The 15,846-nt window shown below is 36.2% G+C and overlaps 1 protein-coding gene across 1 annotated transcript in view; it reads right to left on the reverse strand.

Annotated features, from left to right (window-relative positions):
• TfIIFbeta (transcription factor TFIIFbeta) overlaps positions 1 to 15,846 on the reverse strand; it is a 146,726-nt gene that overhangs the window by 93,059 nt on the left and 37,821 nt on the right. Inside the window, exon 4 of the mRNA XM_090401575.1 lies at positions 3,874 to 3,921. Within this exon, the coding sequence (XP_090257701.1) occupies positions 3,874 to 3,921 (48 nt within the window). The remainder of the gene's footprint in view (positions 1 to 3,873; positions 3,922 to 15,846) is intronic.

Genomic DNA, 15,846 nt, shown 5'->3' on the forward strand with positions numbered 1-15,846 from the left:
GTGGTTTGAAAGTTAAGTGGAATGGGGTTTCCATGGTCGAGCAGCTGCCCATAAACCAACCATTTCTCCTGTGGGTGCTAAGTGCTGCCTGCGATGGTGTAAAGAATGACCCACTGGACAACTGGAAATGTGATTTGGAGTGATGAATCACGCTTTACCATGTGGCAGGTCTGGGTGTGGCGAATGCCTGGAGAACGATTCCTGCAAGCGTGTGTAGTGCCAACAGTGAAATTTGGGGGAGGTGGTGTTACAGTGTGGGGGTATTTTCCATGGAATGGACTTGGCTCTCTCGTAACACTACGTGGTAATCTAAATGTGGAAGGGTATAAGAAGAAGATCCACAGTAGAAGATCAATTTGGTGATGACTATTGTCTGTATCAGCATGACAATGATACCTACCATAAAGCAAGGTCTTTGAGGTCAGTCAATCCAACAATAACATTCCAGAAATGGACTGGCCAGCCCAGAGCCCTGACCTAATCCCAGAGAACATCTTTGAGATGAATTAGAATGCTGACTTTGCTCCAGACCCTAACGACCCACATCATGAACTGTTATGGCTACAGTTCTTCAGGAAGAATGGGCTGCCATTCTTCCAGAAATGTTCCGACACCTGGTGGAAAGTCTCCCTAGCAGGGTTAGAGCTGTCATAGAAGCAAAGGGTGGACCCACCCCATATTAATGTCCACTATTGGAAAGTGTGTCACAGGGAAAGTCTGATTACAGTTTTGAGTAGGTGTCCAGATACTTTTGATCAGATAGTGTAGTTCCAATTTTTTGACTAGAATGATGATTAGAATTAGTATGGATATAATGATCAGTATGAGTTTCTTTACTAAAAACAGAAAATTGTAAACTACCATATGGTTGACAAAGAATTAAAATATCTAATAAAGCTAGTTGAATGTTTTTTCTTCTTCTAAAGGAAACTGCATTCGCAGATGAATCATATTTATTTTTGAAACAAATAGTTTTAAATTTGATAGGGACCTTTCCATATAAATATATTATCCACGTATATGTACCATACTGTAGGTTTAGGAGAAATACCTTTAAGGAGATGATCTTCAAAATGCTCCATGTAATAATTTGCAAGTGAGAGATAGGACTGCAATTGGCTGTTCTTTCATCTTGTTGGTATAATTTGTCTTGTATGCTGAAATAACCAGAGTGGATTTATACATGGAGCAAATTACTACATAATTTGCTACATGCCTCTCTGACTAAATCATTCAATGTTTGCCAATGAAAATCCAAGGATTAATTCTTGTTATTAATGTAATTCATTTTTTTCTTCAATAATATTTCTGCATTTGAGCCTACAGTTCATCTTTGAAGGCTGCTCAAGTTTGATTTGTTTTAAAAATTTCTTCTTACATATTCATCTTTTGAATATGAAATTCATTTTTATCCTGCTCAACACTAAATGGCAAACACTTCCAATTTCAAATCCTCTTCATACACTTATATCCTGAACTAGCAGAAAATCATCGCTATCACACAATATCATAGTCAATGAGACTTTTCTTATTTCTTGGATTTTCTTTCCATATGAATTTAGGCACATTTTTATGTTGGAATGTGGTTAAGTAATAACTAGTCCATGTCTTTGATGAAAACATTTCAATGTCTGGTAATCCTTTCCTGCTCTGCTGTTTATATCTCCAACAAGGACCAACTTTTCCATTTTCATTGTATAGCTTTCTAACACCTCAAAAACTTTCTCTGCTTCTTACTTAGTTGAAACTTCCATGGGACCATAAGCACAATTAAGTCTCATTATCCTGTTCTCCATTCTGATATTTTGTGAATAAATCAGTGGCATCTTTCAGCTGAAACGCAATGTATACTTTGTCAGGTATTTAATACCTGATTAAACCATAAATCTTGAATCTGATTTTCTTTTTTAGCCCTTTTGTAATAAAGATTATCTAAAACCACTAACATATAAGCCCTCTGTAGAAAAAGAAACCGAACTTTTTTGAAAATAGAAGAAACTAGTGGCGTCACCTGTTGTATCTTTTTGTTGTCAAAAGCGGCAATCTTCATTGGTGTTGTATCAACTGTTTATGACATTTGTTTCATTAGAAGCCGAGCTATAGTGTCAAGAGTGACAGTGTGATTTGACGAACGGTCGGAAAATGAGTTTAAAACAGAGAGCTGCAATTGACTTTTGTGTTAAGCTCGGTAAATGTTTTACCGAAATGCATCAAAAATTCAAAAAGCATATGACGATGAATGCTTATCCTGTACTCAAGTTTATGAGTGGTTTAAGCGATTTCAAAGTGGTTGTGAGACCCTTGAGGATGATGAAAAGCCAAGCTGTCCAAAAACTGGACCGAGCAAAGTTAACATCCAAAAAGTGTATGATTTCATCTAAGAAAACCCAAAATCGTCATGAGATTGATTAAAGATGAACTGGAGATTTCAAAATCAACTGTGCACAACATTTTGACCAAGGGTTTGGGCCTTCGTAAATTGAATTCGCAATTTGCTCCCAAGGTTGACTGACGGCCAAAAAAAAATGTATCAGATTGAACACTGCAAGGACCTCATTAAAACCACTTGTAAGGACTCAAACTTCCTTGAAACGATCATTACTGGGTTTTTAACGTGGGTTTTTTTTTTTGAGTATGAGCACAAAACAAAGCGCCAGAGTGCTGAGTGGAGACCAGCAAAAGAGGGGCATCCGGAAAAAAAGTCACTTGCAGAAGTCAAAAGTAAAGGCAATACCGATTTATTTCTACAATTCCAAGGGCATTATCCACAAAGAATTCGTTCCGCCTGGCCAAACAGTCAGTGGTGAGTTTTATCTCGAAGTTTTGAAGCGATTAATAGCGAGAATTTGTTGCGTACGGCGTGAATATCGTGATGCAGGCAGCTGGTCACTTTTGCAAGATAATGCACCATCTCATCGTTCGAACATTGTGAGACTATTTTTGAGAAAAAACCAAGTTTGTGTGTTGTTGGATCACTCACCGTATTCACCTGATTTTAGCACCCTGTGACTTCTTTCTCTTCCCCCGACTTCATTTGCCAATGAAAGGAAAGCGATACGACACCATTGAAAACGTTCAAGCGGCAGGCAGTAACTATGACCCTCAACAGTATCCCAAAAATTGATATAAAAAACTCGTTTAACAAATTAACTGACCGTGCCAAACGCTGTATCGAAGCTGAGGGAGAGTATATTGATAAATAAATGATTTGAATAATTATAATTGGCCTGTGTTTTATTTTCTATCAAAGTTCGATTTTTTTTTTGGGACAGAGGGGTGTATATAAGAATAACACAATTTAGTATAGCAATAAGTATGCTTGGTCACAAGACTGGATCGACCACAGTGGATAAAAAATCAAACCAAAGTCTCTGATATCATAGAAATAACAAAACATCTACAGTGGCAATGGGCTAAGCATATTACTTGAAGACAAGATCAACAATGGCCAAAAGAAGTAATGCATTGGTCCAGGAGAGGAAAAATGACCACGGCACTGACCAAAATCATAGTGAACTGATATCATCAGATTTGCAGCAGTGACGTGGAGAAGGAAAGCCATTGACACTGTTGGAAAGGCATTCATTTAGTAGTGGATTAACAATGGCTGCTACTACTGATGATATATATAAATCATCAGTAGTAGCAGCCATTGTTAATCCACTACTAAATGAATGCCTTTCCAACAGTGTCAATGGCTTTCCTTCTCCATGTCACTGCTGCAAATCTGATGAAATCAGTCCACTATGATTTTGGTCAGTGTCATAGTCATTTTTCCTCTCCTGGACCAATGCATTACTTCTTTTGGCCACACAAACAAACAAAGTTTTGTCATTTTATTAGAACAAAAAATGACTGAAAATTATTTCTTACCAGCACTCCCATCCTGGCTGCTACCAGACTCCCCATTTTCATCAGCTCCTATAAAAAATATATGGCTTCATTTAATGAAGACCGTGTTGTAGAGGTTTCCCAATTATATAAACAACAGTGAAATAATTATTCTGTGGATCATACAGAAGAGTTTTATCAGTACACCATTTAAAACTATGGTAAATAAATAAACACACTAAGACACACTGCTCAGATAAAGAAATCCTTTAGTCATATCAATATAAATTTTTGTGTCATAACAGTCTGCATGAATGAGCATTGATCAGAATATAAAATTACAGCTAGTATATGTTTAATAAAACTTAAAATCACTGAACATCATGAGTGATGGGAAAAGATATTAAGCATAGATTTACCAGCCAAAATTTGGGTATTTATTGGAAAGTAATTCCAGCAATTTAATCTCATCAAAAGCTGCACAGAGCTGTCATCTCTTTGGAATATTGAAGATGTTGAAACACACAGACACGAACAATGCAATTGACTCAATCCGCATGCAGAATGAAGAACTCTTCAGTCCCAATACAAATCTGACACAAAAATTCATCATGACAAATAAAAAAACGAACAAGAGAAAGAAACTTAATTATAGAAGTCGATCCAATGGTGAGGACCAAATTGCTAAAAATGTGTGTCAAAATGTTGTGGATATGCCATTGTTCAGACTACGTAAGCATTCTGAGGTGCTTTAACTGCAATAAATTCCACCATCAAACACGAGACTGCAGGGGGAAAACCACCTGTCCATTCTGCTCTAAAGAACATAAGTTCAGCAAGTGCCCACGAAATAAGTTGGAGATGAACTGCATAAACTGCGAAAATCACAACAAGCATGCCAAAACCAAAGACACCTGCAAACACATGGCAGTAAGTAAAGACCGTCCGACATACAACTACTATAGACAGCTCAAAATTCCAAATATAGATTATGGGAAGCAGTAATAGAGCTAGCAGAAACAGCACCACATCCATGACATGCCTTCAAATAAATCTTCAACACTCCATAAAGACTGTAAATAACTTAACAGAACTCATAAATAGAAAAAATATAGGACTAGTATTAATATAAGAACTCTACAACACCAACAACAAAATATGCGACTTTTCAAGTAATTATAAATATTTTCCAAAGGATCAGAAAGAAAGAGAGCTGCAATATTCATGGTAAACCCTGAAGTCGAGGCAATATTACTCAGCAAAGCAACGAGGACTCGGTACTTATTGAAATTACGTACAGAGGAATTAAAACTTTTGCTGTGAGTGTGTATCTTGACTATTTTACCACGGATTTTACCACCAACCACGGCCTAATACTTGGAATATATGGCTATGCCCATTTGGTATTATGGTTTAATGAAAACACAAATAATAGAGTGAAAAACTTGGAAGAGTTCATAGCATCAAATTTCCTACACATACTAAACGCCGACTGTTACACTTCATCATTTGAAAATACCAGAGGAGGCAGCTTCATCGATCTAACAGTGGCAAACAATGCTATTTTACCCAGGGTTTCTGAATGGAAATATGAAAAAGAAGAAAGCTGTTCTGACCATCACATAATAAGTTTCATTATCAGTAACAAAAATTTAAATGGAATGGACACCATAAACCATCACATTAACATCAAATACTTCACCAATAAAAATAAAACCAACCTAGAGAAATTTATAAAAGCATTAAAAAGAGAATTTTTATGCTTAATCTCAGAACATCACTTTAATGCGAACAGCAAACAACAGCTCAGCTCAGACAAAAACCTAGTCATCTGGGTATCAGCACAAACCGATATAGACTTCCTTGCTTCTGCACTTTCATCAGGTCTGATAAAATCCAGCGACCAAACACTCAGAACAACCAAGAAGCTAAACATCGATGGAAAAAAAATCAGTACCTTGGTGGAACGACGAACAGTCCTAAGAAAATGTGTCAGCGCACTCAGACGACTATACCAAAGAACATACATTAACCAAGATTTAAGAGAGAGAGCAGAAGACAGAACTACTATAAAGCCAAATAGAGCTATCAGTCCAAAATTACAAAAGCGAAAACAGAATCACAGAAAATATTTTGTACAATTTCAACCATATCGAATCCTTGGAATTGCATATATAAATTAGCAGCAAGCAAGAACAAGACAACACCTATACTATCAACCACAAAGAAAACAGACGGCACCTACACTAAAAACTTAGCAGAAACCGCAGCTATTATGATAGAGAAGTTTATTCCCGATGACGATGAATCAACAGATGAAGAAATCCACAAAACATACAGACAAAGAATGGAAACAGATATAGACTTTCTTGACGACAACTCATTTGCAACTAATGAAATAAGTCAGTATTAAGATCAATGGATCCAAGAAAAACTCCTGGTGAAGACAGAATAAGCAGCGATACACTTGTAACAGCATTTCTTGAATTCCCTGAATTCATAACAACAGTTTACAAACAAATGCCTAAAAAGAGGACGATTTCCTTCAATATGGAAACAGTCAAAAATTATACCTATAATCAAACCAGGAAAAGAAACATCCGACGAAATTAACAAATACAGACCAATAAGTCTCATAAATGTTGCTGGTACCTTACAAAAAAATATTTTACAGACAGAAGAGCAACATAACAATAAAACCACAAATGTTTTGAAAGAAGTCAAACGAGGCTGCCCGCAAGGTTCCTGCTGTAGGCCAGGTTTCTGGAACATCCAGTACGACTCACTTTTAAGACTTTCTTTCACTACTGAAACAAAAGTCATAGCCTAATGATTCGAGGACACGATGGCTTACAGTTAGAAGTAATGGGTGGGCACACGAGAAAAAAGTTATCTTCAATAGCACCAAGTCTAAAATGCTCCACATCTCGCGCCACATCAAAAGCCTGAACTGTAGAAAGGCAGTAGGAGTAGATGATATTCGACCAGAAATGCTCAAGTATGGAGGTATAAGTCTTACAGTGGCTACACTCCACAGTTCAGAAGGCCTGGACAGAGGAACAAATTCCAGATGATTCTTCTGTCAGAGAAATGTTGTTGCAAAACACGCTGTACCTGAAGTTTGATGCGGGGTGATGCACCATCCTGCATGAAGATGGTCGAATCGAGACATCCTCTTTGCTGCAGTTGTGGAACCACAAAGTTCTGTAGCATATTGGCATACCTGTTAACATTGACGGAACAGATCACTGGTCCATTTTGGCGATTTTCCTCGTAAAAGTATGGACCGATGATAAAAGATGCCATAAATCCACACCACACTGTGACTTTGGGCGAGTGGATAGGCATCTGCAGACACACGTGCAGATTAGTTGCAGCCCAAATGCGACAGTTGTGTGTATTAATATCGCCATTCAAATAAAAGTGTGCTTCGTCACTCCATAAATCTGCAATGGCCATGCATCACCCACATCGAACTTCAGGTACAGCGTGTTTTGCAACAACATTTCTCTGACAGAAGAATCATTAGTCGTGCATTTCCCATGCCATGGCCACCGAGATCGCCTGAACTCAATCCTTGTGACTTTTGGCTGTGGGGATTTCTTAAAAGCATTGTGTATCAAGGACATGTGCCTGATATTCCAACTTTGAAAGATCGAATAACGTTACACACGAGACAAATCAATTCCAATATGTTGCGAGCCACTATGGCAACATATCGGAATTGCAAATTCCGATATATGATGTTGCCACAATGTATTTTGTGATGTTGCAACATCATATTTTTAATATGATGTTGCTATTGATGCCATCTGTTCATGCCTCTAATCCTTCTCAAGACTCTCATATCTGTGGTCTCTAGTCTTTGATCAGGTGTTTTACTTCTGAGCCAGCTCTCAGATCCATAAGTTAAAATTAGCTTGAATACTGTCTTGTATACAGCTAATTTAGTGTTTTGGCTAATTTCTCTCTTCCATATAAATTTATTCAGTTGACTTCCTGCCATACCAGCTTTGTTGATTCTGTTGTCTATTTCCATATTTAATTTACCATCTTCACTAAAAATCGTGCCTAAGTAGCTGAAATGTTTTACTATTTCTATAGGTTCTCCATTTATAATGCAGTTGATATTTTCAATGTTTCTGTGTATTTTCATTGTCTTTGTCTTTTTAATGCTGACCTTTGTACCATATGTCGTGCATCGTATGCAGTTCCTGGAACATCAGAATGGTGGTCATGTTGAACCTCATTTGTAATTAACAATAAACATCATGAAATTGATGTGTGCTGTATCTCATTTGCCATTTAGTCATTCATTAGTCACACCTACTAAAATTAATTTGGCAGCACCAAAATTTCCCCTGTTGGCGACTTTTGGAACTTTTTTTTTTAAATCGAATTCCCATGTTCCACTGTGTACATCAACTGAATATTGGTGTGTTTCATCCAATACATTACTCGCTAGAGGGCTCTGACCACTTGACGTTATTTTATAATCACCCGGTATATCAGGAATTTGATGATGATGAACTTTTTGATTGAAAGGCAATTTAAAGTAGCTATGTGGGGGAAACTTCAAAATGCAGAAATGGACAAAGAAACTTATTTGTGCCTAGGGTCCCACAGAAAGTTCACCAAAATAACCAGTACAGGAACTTTCTGAGTCATTAGAGCAGGCAGCTGTCATAAAGAAAACAGAAAAATTAGTACCTGTTAGAGATCTAAACAGCAGAGGAGCAAATGAATCCTATCAGGCATATATAATTTTTTTGGGAAAATTTGGAGAAACAAGCAAGGCTAATAATAATGGTGGATATTTGCAGGATTGCTGTTCAGCATAGAGCAAAGAGGGAGCTGGTGGAGGAGGACTTGAGGATGAAGAACTTGGATGTGGTTACAGCCCAAGACCCAAGACAGGAGGATGTGGAGGAGACTCACCCAAAACAGCGACCCCACTTAAGTGGGACAAGCTGCAGAAGAAGAAGAAGAAGAAGATAGAGACTATTCATTACTAATACCTTGTTCCAACATAAAGATGAGGAAAAGTTTGCATGAAGAGAAGACACAACGAAATAAGAAAAGACTCACTGACTATGTTATTGTTGAGAGTGATATCTTCATGCTGGTTCAGGAGAGAAGAGTGTATTTGAAATTGGAAGTGATCATCACTTGGTTTTAAGAAGTATAAAACAGAATATCACAATGAAAAGAACAGTACATAAAAAAGTTTTTAAAAGAATTAAAGTTGAGCATCTTTTACATGTAAACTGCAGACTCAACTATGCAAAAAGTACTGAAGAAAGAACGAAATGGTTCAAAAACAAGAACCAAACCTTTGAGTCTCAGTGACAAACTCTGAAGAAAACATTCACTGATTCAGATAGGGAGGTATGTTGTAAAGTTGTCTGCAAGGATAAAAAAAAATAAGAATGCTATGGTGGATACATGAAGTTAAAGAAGCAGTCCTGAAAAAGAAGAAAGCATACTGAAAGTTCTCAGAAAATAAGTCACCACATGCCCTAATAAAATATAAACTGCAAGAGAGTTCAACAAAGTGTAAAAGTAGCTAAACAAACATCACTGGAAGAATGCCATAAAAAAACAGAAAATAAATATCATGAAGGTGACAAAATGTTCTGGAGGCTATTGATGGAGGAAAGGATACAGAGTAAAAGGAATCAAAGATGTGACATGAAAACTGAAGATAAGGATATCCCAGATGTTTTGAGTAATTACTTAAAAAAAAATTTTTTTTTTTAAATAACGAAACCTGTGGTGCGTTCATAATTAGAAGAAACACACGTATAAACCACTGTGAAAATTATTTAATTGTAAATATTTCATCCTAAATATCTTAGGACATCATCAGTACAGTATTTAAACAAAAATTAGGAATAACATACAGTTAGGGTGCATGATTACAATAGAATCTCATGAAAACGTGCATAACGTGCTAAAGTAGTACAAAAAAAAAAAAAAAAAAAAAAAAAAAAAAACGTTAATTATTTAACACAGTTTTGTATGATAATTTCCCATACTTTAGGAATAGTAAGAACGTTGTTGCAGTTTAGGTTTGGTCTGTGTAGTAGGGATTCAGAATTTTTTGTATAAATGTTCATGTTTAAATAAAGATCTATTTAAAAGTTTAGCCTTTTCCCAATGGATCCTATGGTTTGGTTTTTCAATTCCGTGTTGAGAGAGTCCAGATTTCTGTGGTTTAAGAAGACAAATGTGGTCTTGATGTTCCGAGATGCGTTTCTGAACAGACCTACCTGTCTGTCCAAAGTAAGATAATTTGCATGAGCATGGAATCTCATAAACACCAGGTAACATCAAGGGTGAGAATTTGTCCTTAGGAGAAGGTAATAAGTTGTAAATTTGGTTGATAGGTTTGTAAGTAGTGGCAAAATTGTATTTCTTCATAATTTTAGAAAGATGTTCTGAGATGCCTTTAACGTAAGGTATGGGAATCCTATGCCCTTCTTCCTGTCTGGTTTGATGTATGCAGAAGTGACTGATGATTTTTTGAGTTGTTTTGGGATTATATCCATTTAGGATGGCTGTATTTTTGATAACTTCTAATTCCTGGTTTAAAGATTCTTCAGAGGAGCAGAATTTGTGTGCTCTGGAAACTACCGATTTAATAATGCCAGATTTCTGAGATGGATGATGAGCAGAAGAATTATGACTATAGCGACCTGAGAATGTAGGCTAGCGAAAGACGGAAGTGACGATGGAACCGTCTTCTTTTCTTTTGATGTGTAAATCCAAAATAGAGATACCCTGTGGAGATTCTTTTTCTAACGTAAAGTTGATACGATGATGAAGAAGGTTAATTTTATCTAGAAACAGTTGTAATTCAGGTTCAGGATGATTCCATACTGCAAATATGTTATCGACATATCTTAGCCAAATTTTTGGTTTGGGTTCAAAAGTGAATATTTTTTCCTCAAGGTGTTCTAGAAACAAATTTGCTAGGTTTGGTGATAAAGGAGATCCCATTGCTGTTACTTCCTCTTGCTTGTAAATTTGACCTTTCCAGGTGAAGTAACCTGATGCAATAACAAACTTGAACAATTCAACTATATCAGACGGAAATTTTTGAGTTAGTAATTCTATTGTTTCTTTATGGGGAATGTTAGTGAAGAGGGAGACAATGTCGAAGCTGATTAACAAGTCAGTTTTTGATAGTTGAATGTCTTTAATTTTTGCGTGAAACTCAGTAGAATTTTTGATTGAAGAGACTGAGTGGCCTATGTGAGGGTGGAGAAGGTTAGATAAGAATCTTGATAACTTGTACGTTGGACAGCCGATACAGTCTAAGACAGGTCTAAGTGGAACATTAGTTTTGTGTAGCTTAGGTAAGCCATAAATTCTAGGAGGTCTTGCATGGTATGTCTTAAGTTTTTGTTTAAGTGATTGTTTCTTCATCTAAGGAGGAAGTTTCATTAAGTAGCTTATTTAATTTTCTGAGTTGACGGATTCGTAGGATCAAAATCCAATTTGGAGTAAGTATTACGATCTCGAAGAAGTAAATTAATTTTTCGGTCATATGAATTGGTATCAAGAACCACAGTGGTATTTCCTTTATCAGCTCTAGTAATGATTAAATTTTTGTTACGTTTTAAGGAAATAATAGTTTTCAATTCCGACGGTGGGATATTTAATTCTGAAGGTTTGGCATTGTAGATCACTTTAGCTACTTCGAAACGAAGTTTGTTGACTTCAATACTGGAGAAATGCTTGATGTTTCTTTCTATATTATGTATAAAGTCTAAATATGGGAAACACTTTGGTGAAATCGCAAATTTATGGCCTCTTGCTAGAACATTTAATTCATCTTTTGTTAGTTGACGATTAGATAAATTGACTACCCATTTTTCCGTTGGTAATTTGTTAGTGATCTTTTTTGATCGATTTAATAGATTAAGGTATTTAATATGTAGAGCACTATTGCTTTTATCAAAAGCTTTTTTTCCCCGAATTCTTTGAGACAGTTATAATTAATTGTAGCAATTCTTGATTTAACGTATTTGACAAATCTGTTTCTAGTTCTGTAATATTTAAATTGTTTGTTGCTAGTTCATGCTTAGACACTCGTAACTGATTGAGCAGTAAGGAACGACTTGCTTTTTGATAGATTTTATGGGCGCCTGGAGATTTGATGGTTTCTTTCAGTTTTGCAAAGGTCGGAATAAGATTATCACGTCTGCACTTTTTTAAAAAAGATATTCTAGCTCGTAGCTTACCCTGTTTTTGTTGCAGTTTTCCTAGTAAGTTTGTCTTCTGCGCTGTCATTTCCCCGTGAAGGAATAAAACTTTTTTAAATAACATTTAAAATTTAAAATTTTAAATTTTTAAATTTTAAATAACATTTAAAATTTAAAATTTAACATTTCCGTCTGATATAGTTGAATTGTTCAAGTTTGTTATTGCATCAGGTTACTTCACCTGGAAAGGTCAAATTTACAAGCAAGAGGAAGGAACAGCAATGGGATTTCCTTTATCACCAAACCTAGCAAATTTGTTTCTAGAACACCTTGAAGAAAAAATATTCACTTTTGAACCCAAACCAAAAATTTGGCTAAGATATGTCGATGACGTATTTGCAGTATGAAATCATCCCGAACCTGAATTACAACTGTTTCTAGATAAAATTAACCTTCTTCATCATCGCATCAACTTTACGTTAGAAAAAGAATCTCCACAGGGTATCTCTATTTTGGATTTACACATCAAAAGAAAAGAAGACGGTTCCATCGCCACTTCCGTCTTTCGCAAGCCTACATTCTCAGGTCGCTATAGTCATAATTCTTCTGCTCATCATCCATCTCAGAAATCTGGCATTATTAAATCGGTAGTTTCCAGAGCACACAAATTCTGCTCCTCTGAAGAATCTTTAAACCAGGAATTAGAAGTTATCAAAAATACAGCCATCCTAAATGGATATAATCCCAAAACAACTCAAAAAATCATCAGTCACTTCTGCATACATCAAACCAGACAGGAAGAAGTGCATAGGATTCCCATACCTTACGTTAAAGGCATCTCAGAACGTCTTTCTAAAATTATGAAGAAATACAATTTTGCCACTACTTACAAACCTATCAACCAAATTTACAACTTATTACCTTCTCCTAAGGACAAATTCTCACCCTTGATGTTACCTGGTGTTTATGAGATTCCATGCTCATGCAAATTATCTTACTTTGGACAGACAGGTAGGTCTGTTCAGAAACGCATCTCGGAACATCAAGACCACATTTGTCTTCTTAAACCGCAGAAATCTGGCCTCTCTCAACACGGAATTGAAAATCCAAACCATAGGATCCAGTGGGAAAAGGCTAAACGTTTACATAGATCTTTATTTAAACATGAACGTTTATACAAAGAAAGTTCTGAAGCCCTCCTACACAGACCAAACCTAAACCGCAACGACGTTCTTACTATTTCTAAAGTATGGGAAATTATCATACAAAACTGTGTTAAATAATTAACGGTTTTTTTTTTTTTTTTTTTGTACTACTTTAGCACGTTATGCACGTTTTCATGAGATTCTATTGTAATCATGCGCCCTAACTGTATGTTATTCCTAATTTTTGTTTAAATACTGTACTGATGATGTCCTAAGATACTTAGGATGAAATAGTTACAATTAAATAATTTTCACTGTGGTTTATACGTGTGTTTCTTCTAATTAATTACTTTAAAAGACTGTAAAACAAAGCAAGTGACAGAACAGTAGTAGAAAATTTTCAAGTGGAATGCAAAGAGGGGTCCATGTCAGTACTTGATGCAAAAAATAAATAAATAAATAAATAAAATAAAAAAATAAAAATTAACAAAAAATAATAATCAAAAACTGGGATGCTTAAGGGTCAAAGATGTATAACTGAGAGGAGACCTCCACATAGCCTTTAAAGGAATGCGGAGAACCGACCAGTGCTTCTGAACTAATGTCCAATCCTCACCTTCTGATGGTGCACCCTGTTGGGTATCTACCTGGATACTGAATGAACGAGGATGGGCTGACAATTTGGGATTTAGCCAACCAAATTGTATTCTTATTGGCTTAAACAAATATAGAAAATGATGGTACAATATGACAAAATTTCATGATGGCTGGGGCGTCGCCTGGTTAAGCAAGGCCCCCGTTTTTTTTGCCAGGGAACCAGGGCGAACAGCGAAAAGTCAGCTACTGGAACAAATCTGAAAGCATACCCCAACTCAACATCACCAGAGTTAAAGATCGGTATTATCAACATAAGAAGCCTGAATGGCAAAGAAATGGAGCTAGCTGAGGAATTAGATAAGTACCAGATCGACATAATAAGGGTGACTGAAACAAAAAAGACAAAAACTGATGAGATCTTTCTGAACAATAAATACAAAATGTTATATTCAGGAAATGACAATCAAGGAAAAGAAGGAGTAGCCATAGTATTCAACACAAAATAAGAGGCTAATCTTATTGAATGACAGGCAGTCTCAAGTAGAGTGATGTGGGCAAATATCAGAATGGGTAATTGGACAATGAGACTTATTTGTGCCTCTGGTCGCACAGAAGGTTCTACTACGGCAGAAGTGGAGGATTTTTTTATGCTTTAGAAAAAGTAACTGACACAATGAAAAAGGAAAAGTTGGTCCTTGTTGGGGATCTAAACAGCAGAGTAGGAAATGATTGTCAGACATACAAAAATATTTCAGGAAAATTTGGAGAAAAGAGCAAAGCTAATAATAATCGCAAATACCTGTTGGGTTTCTGCTCAGGTCATGGACTGGTTATTACTAACACCATGTTCCAACATAAAAATGTGCACAAATTCACATGGAGAGAAGAGGCAAGGAATAAGAAAAGTCTCATTGACTATGTTATTGTTGATAGTAATGTTTACTCCCTGGTACAGGACACCAGAGTGTACAGAGGATTCAAAATTGGCAGAGATCACTATTTAGTCTTGAGCAGGATAAAATTGAATTTCATATTGAAAAGAATAACATGTAAGAAAGTTTTAAAGCAAATAAAAGTTGAGCAGCTCTCAGATGTGAACTGTAGACTAAAATACACAAAGATTATTGAAGAAAAAATGAAAGAGTTTGAGAACAGGAACCAAACCTTGGAAATTCAGTGGCAAGCCTTGAAGAAAACCCTGATTGATTCAGCCAGAGAGGCATGTGGTGAGGTCGTCTGTAAGAATAGAAAAATTAGAACTCCATGGTTGACACACGAAGTTAAAGAGGCAGTGAAGAAAAAGAAGAAAGCATATCAAATGTTCCTGGCAAATAAGACAGCTTGTGCTCTTAGAGAATACAGAGACAAATGTAAATGCAAGAATGCTAAACACTGTGTAAACTTAGCTAAACAAAAGTCATGGGAGGACTTTGGCAAGAACATAGAAAATAAATATCAAGAAGGTGGTAAGATATTCTGGAGGATGATGAAGAAGCTTAGAAATGGAGGAAAGACATGAAAACAGGAGAAAAAGATATCCTTGAAGTATGGAGTAATTACTTCGAAAAATTGCTAAATGAAACAAGGAGTGATGACTGCACAGTGGTAAAAAACACACAACAGGCACACAGTCAGGAACACATATCCATACTTAAAGAAGAAAAAGCCATCAAAGGCTTGAAATGTGGAAAGGCGCAGAAGTAGATGATATTCGACCAGAAGTGCTGAAATATTGTGGTATAAAAGTCTTACAGTGGCTGCACTGCATAGTTCAGAAAGCCCGGACAGAAGGACGAATTCTCAATGATTGGAGTAGAGCTCTAATAGTACCCATATATAAAAAGGGAAATAAAACTGAATGTGAGAATTTCAGAAGTATTTCCCTACTGAGTGTTCCTGGCAAGATCTATGCAAGCATACTTGAGAAACGGTTGAGAAGAATTGTGGAAGAAAAGCTTGGTGAAGAACAAGCTGGATTCAGGCCAAATAGAGGCTGTCAGGATCAGATGTTCACTTTACGATAAATAGTCGAGAAAGCATGGGAATATAACAGAGATCTGTAT

Source organism: Typopeltis vanoorti, chromosome 12 (genome assembly GCF_054136105.1).
Source record: "Typopeltis vanoorti isolate ZY-2024b chromosome 12, IOZ_Tvanoo_1.0, whole genome shotgun sequence".
NCBI classification, from domain to species: Eukaryota; Metazoa; Arthropoda; class Arachnida; order Uropygi; family Thelyphonidae; genus Typopeltis; species Typopeltis vanoorti.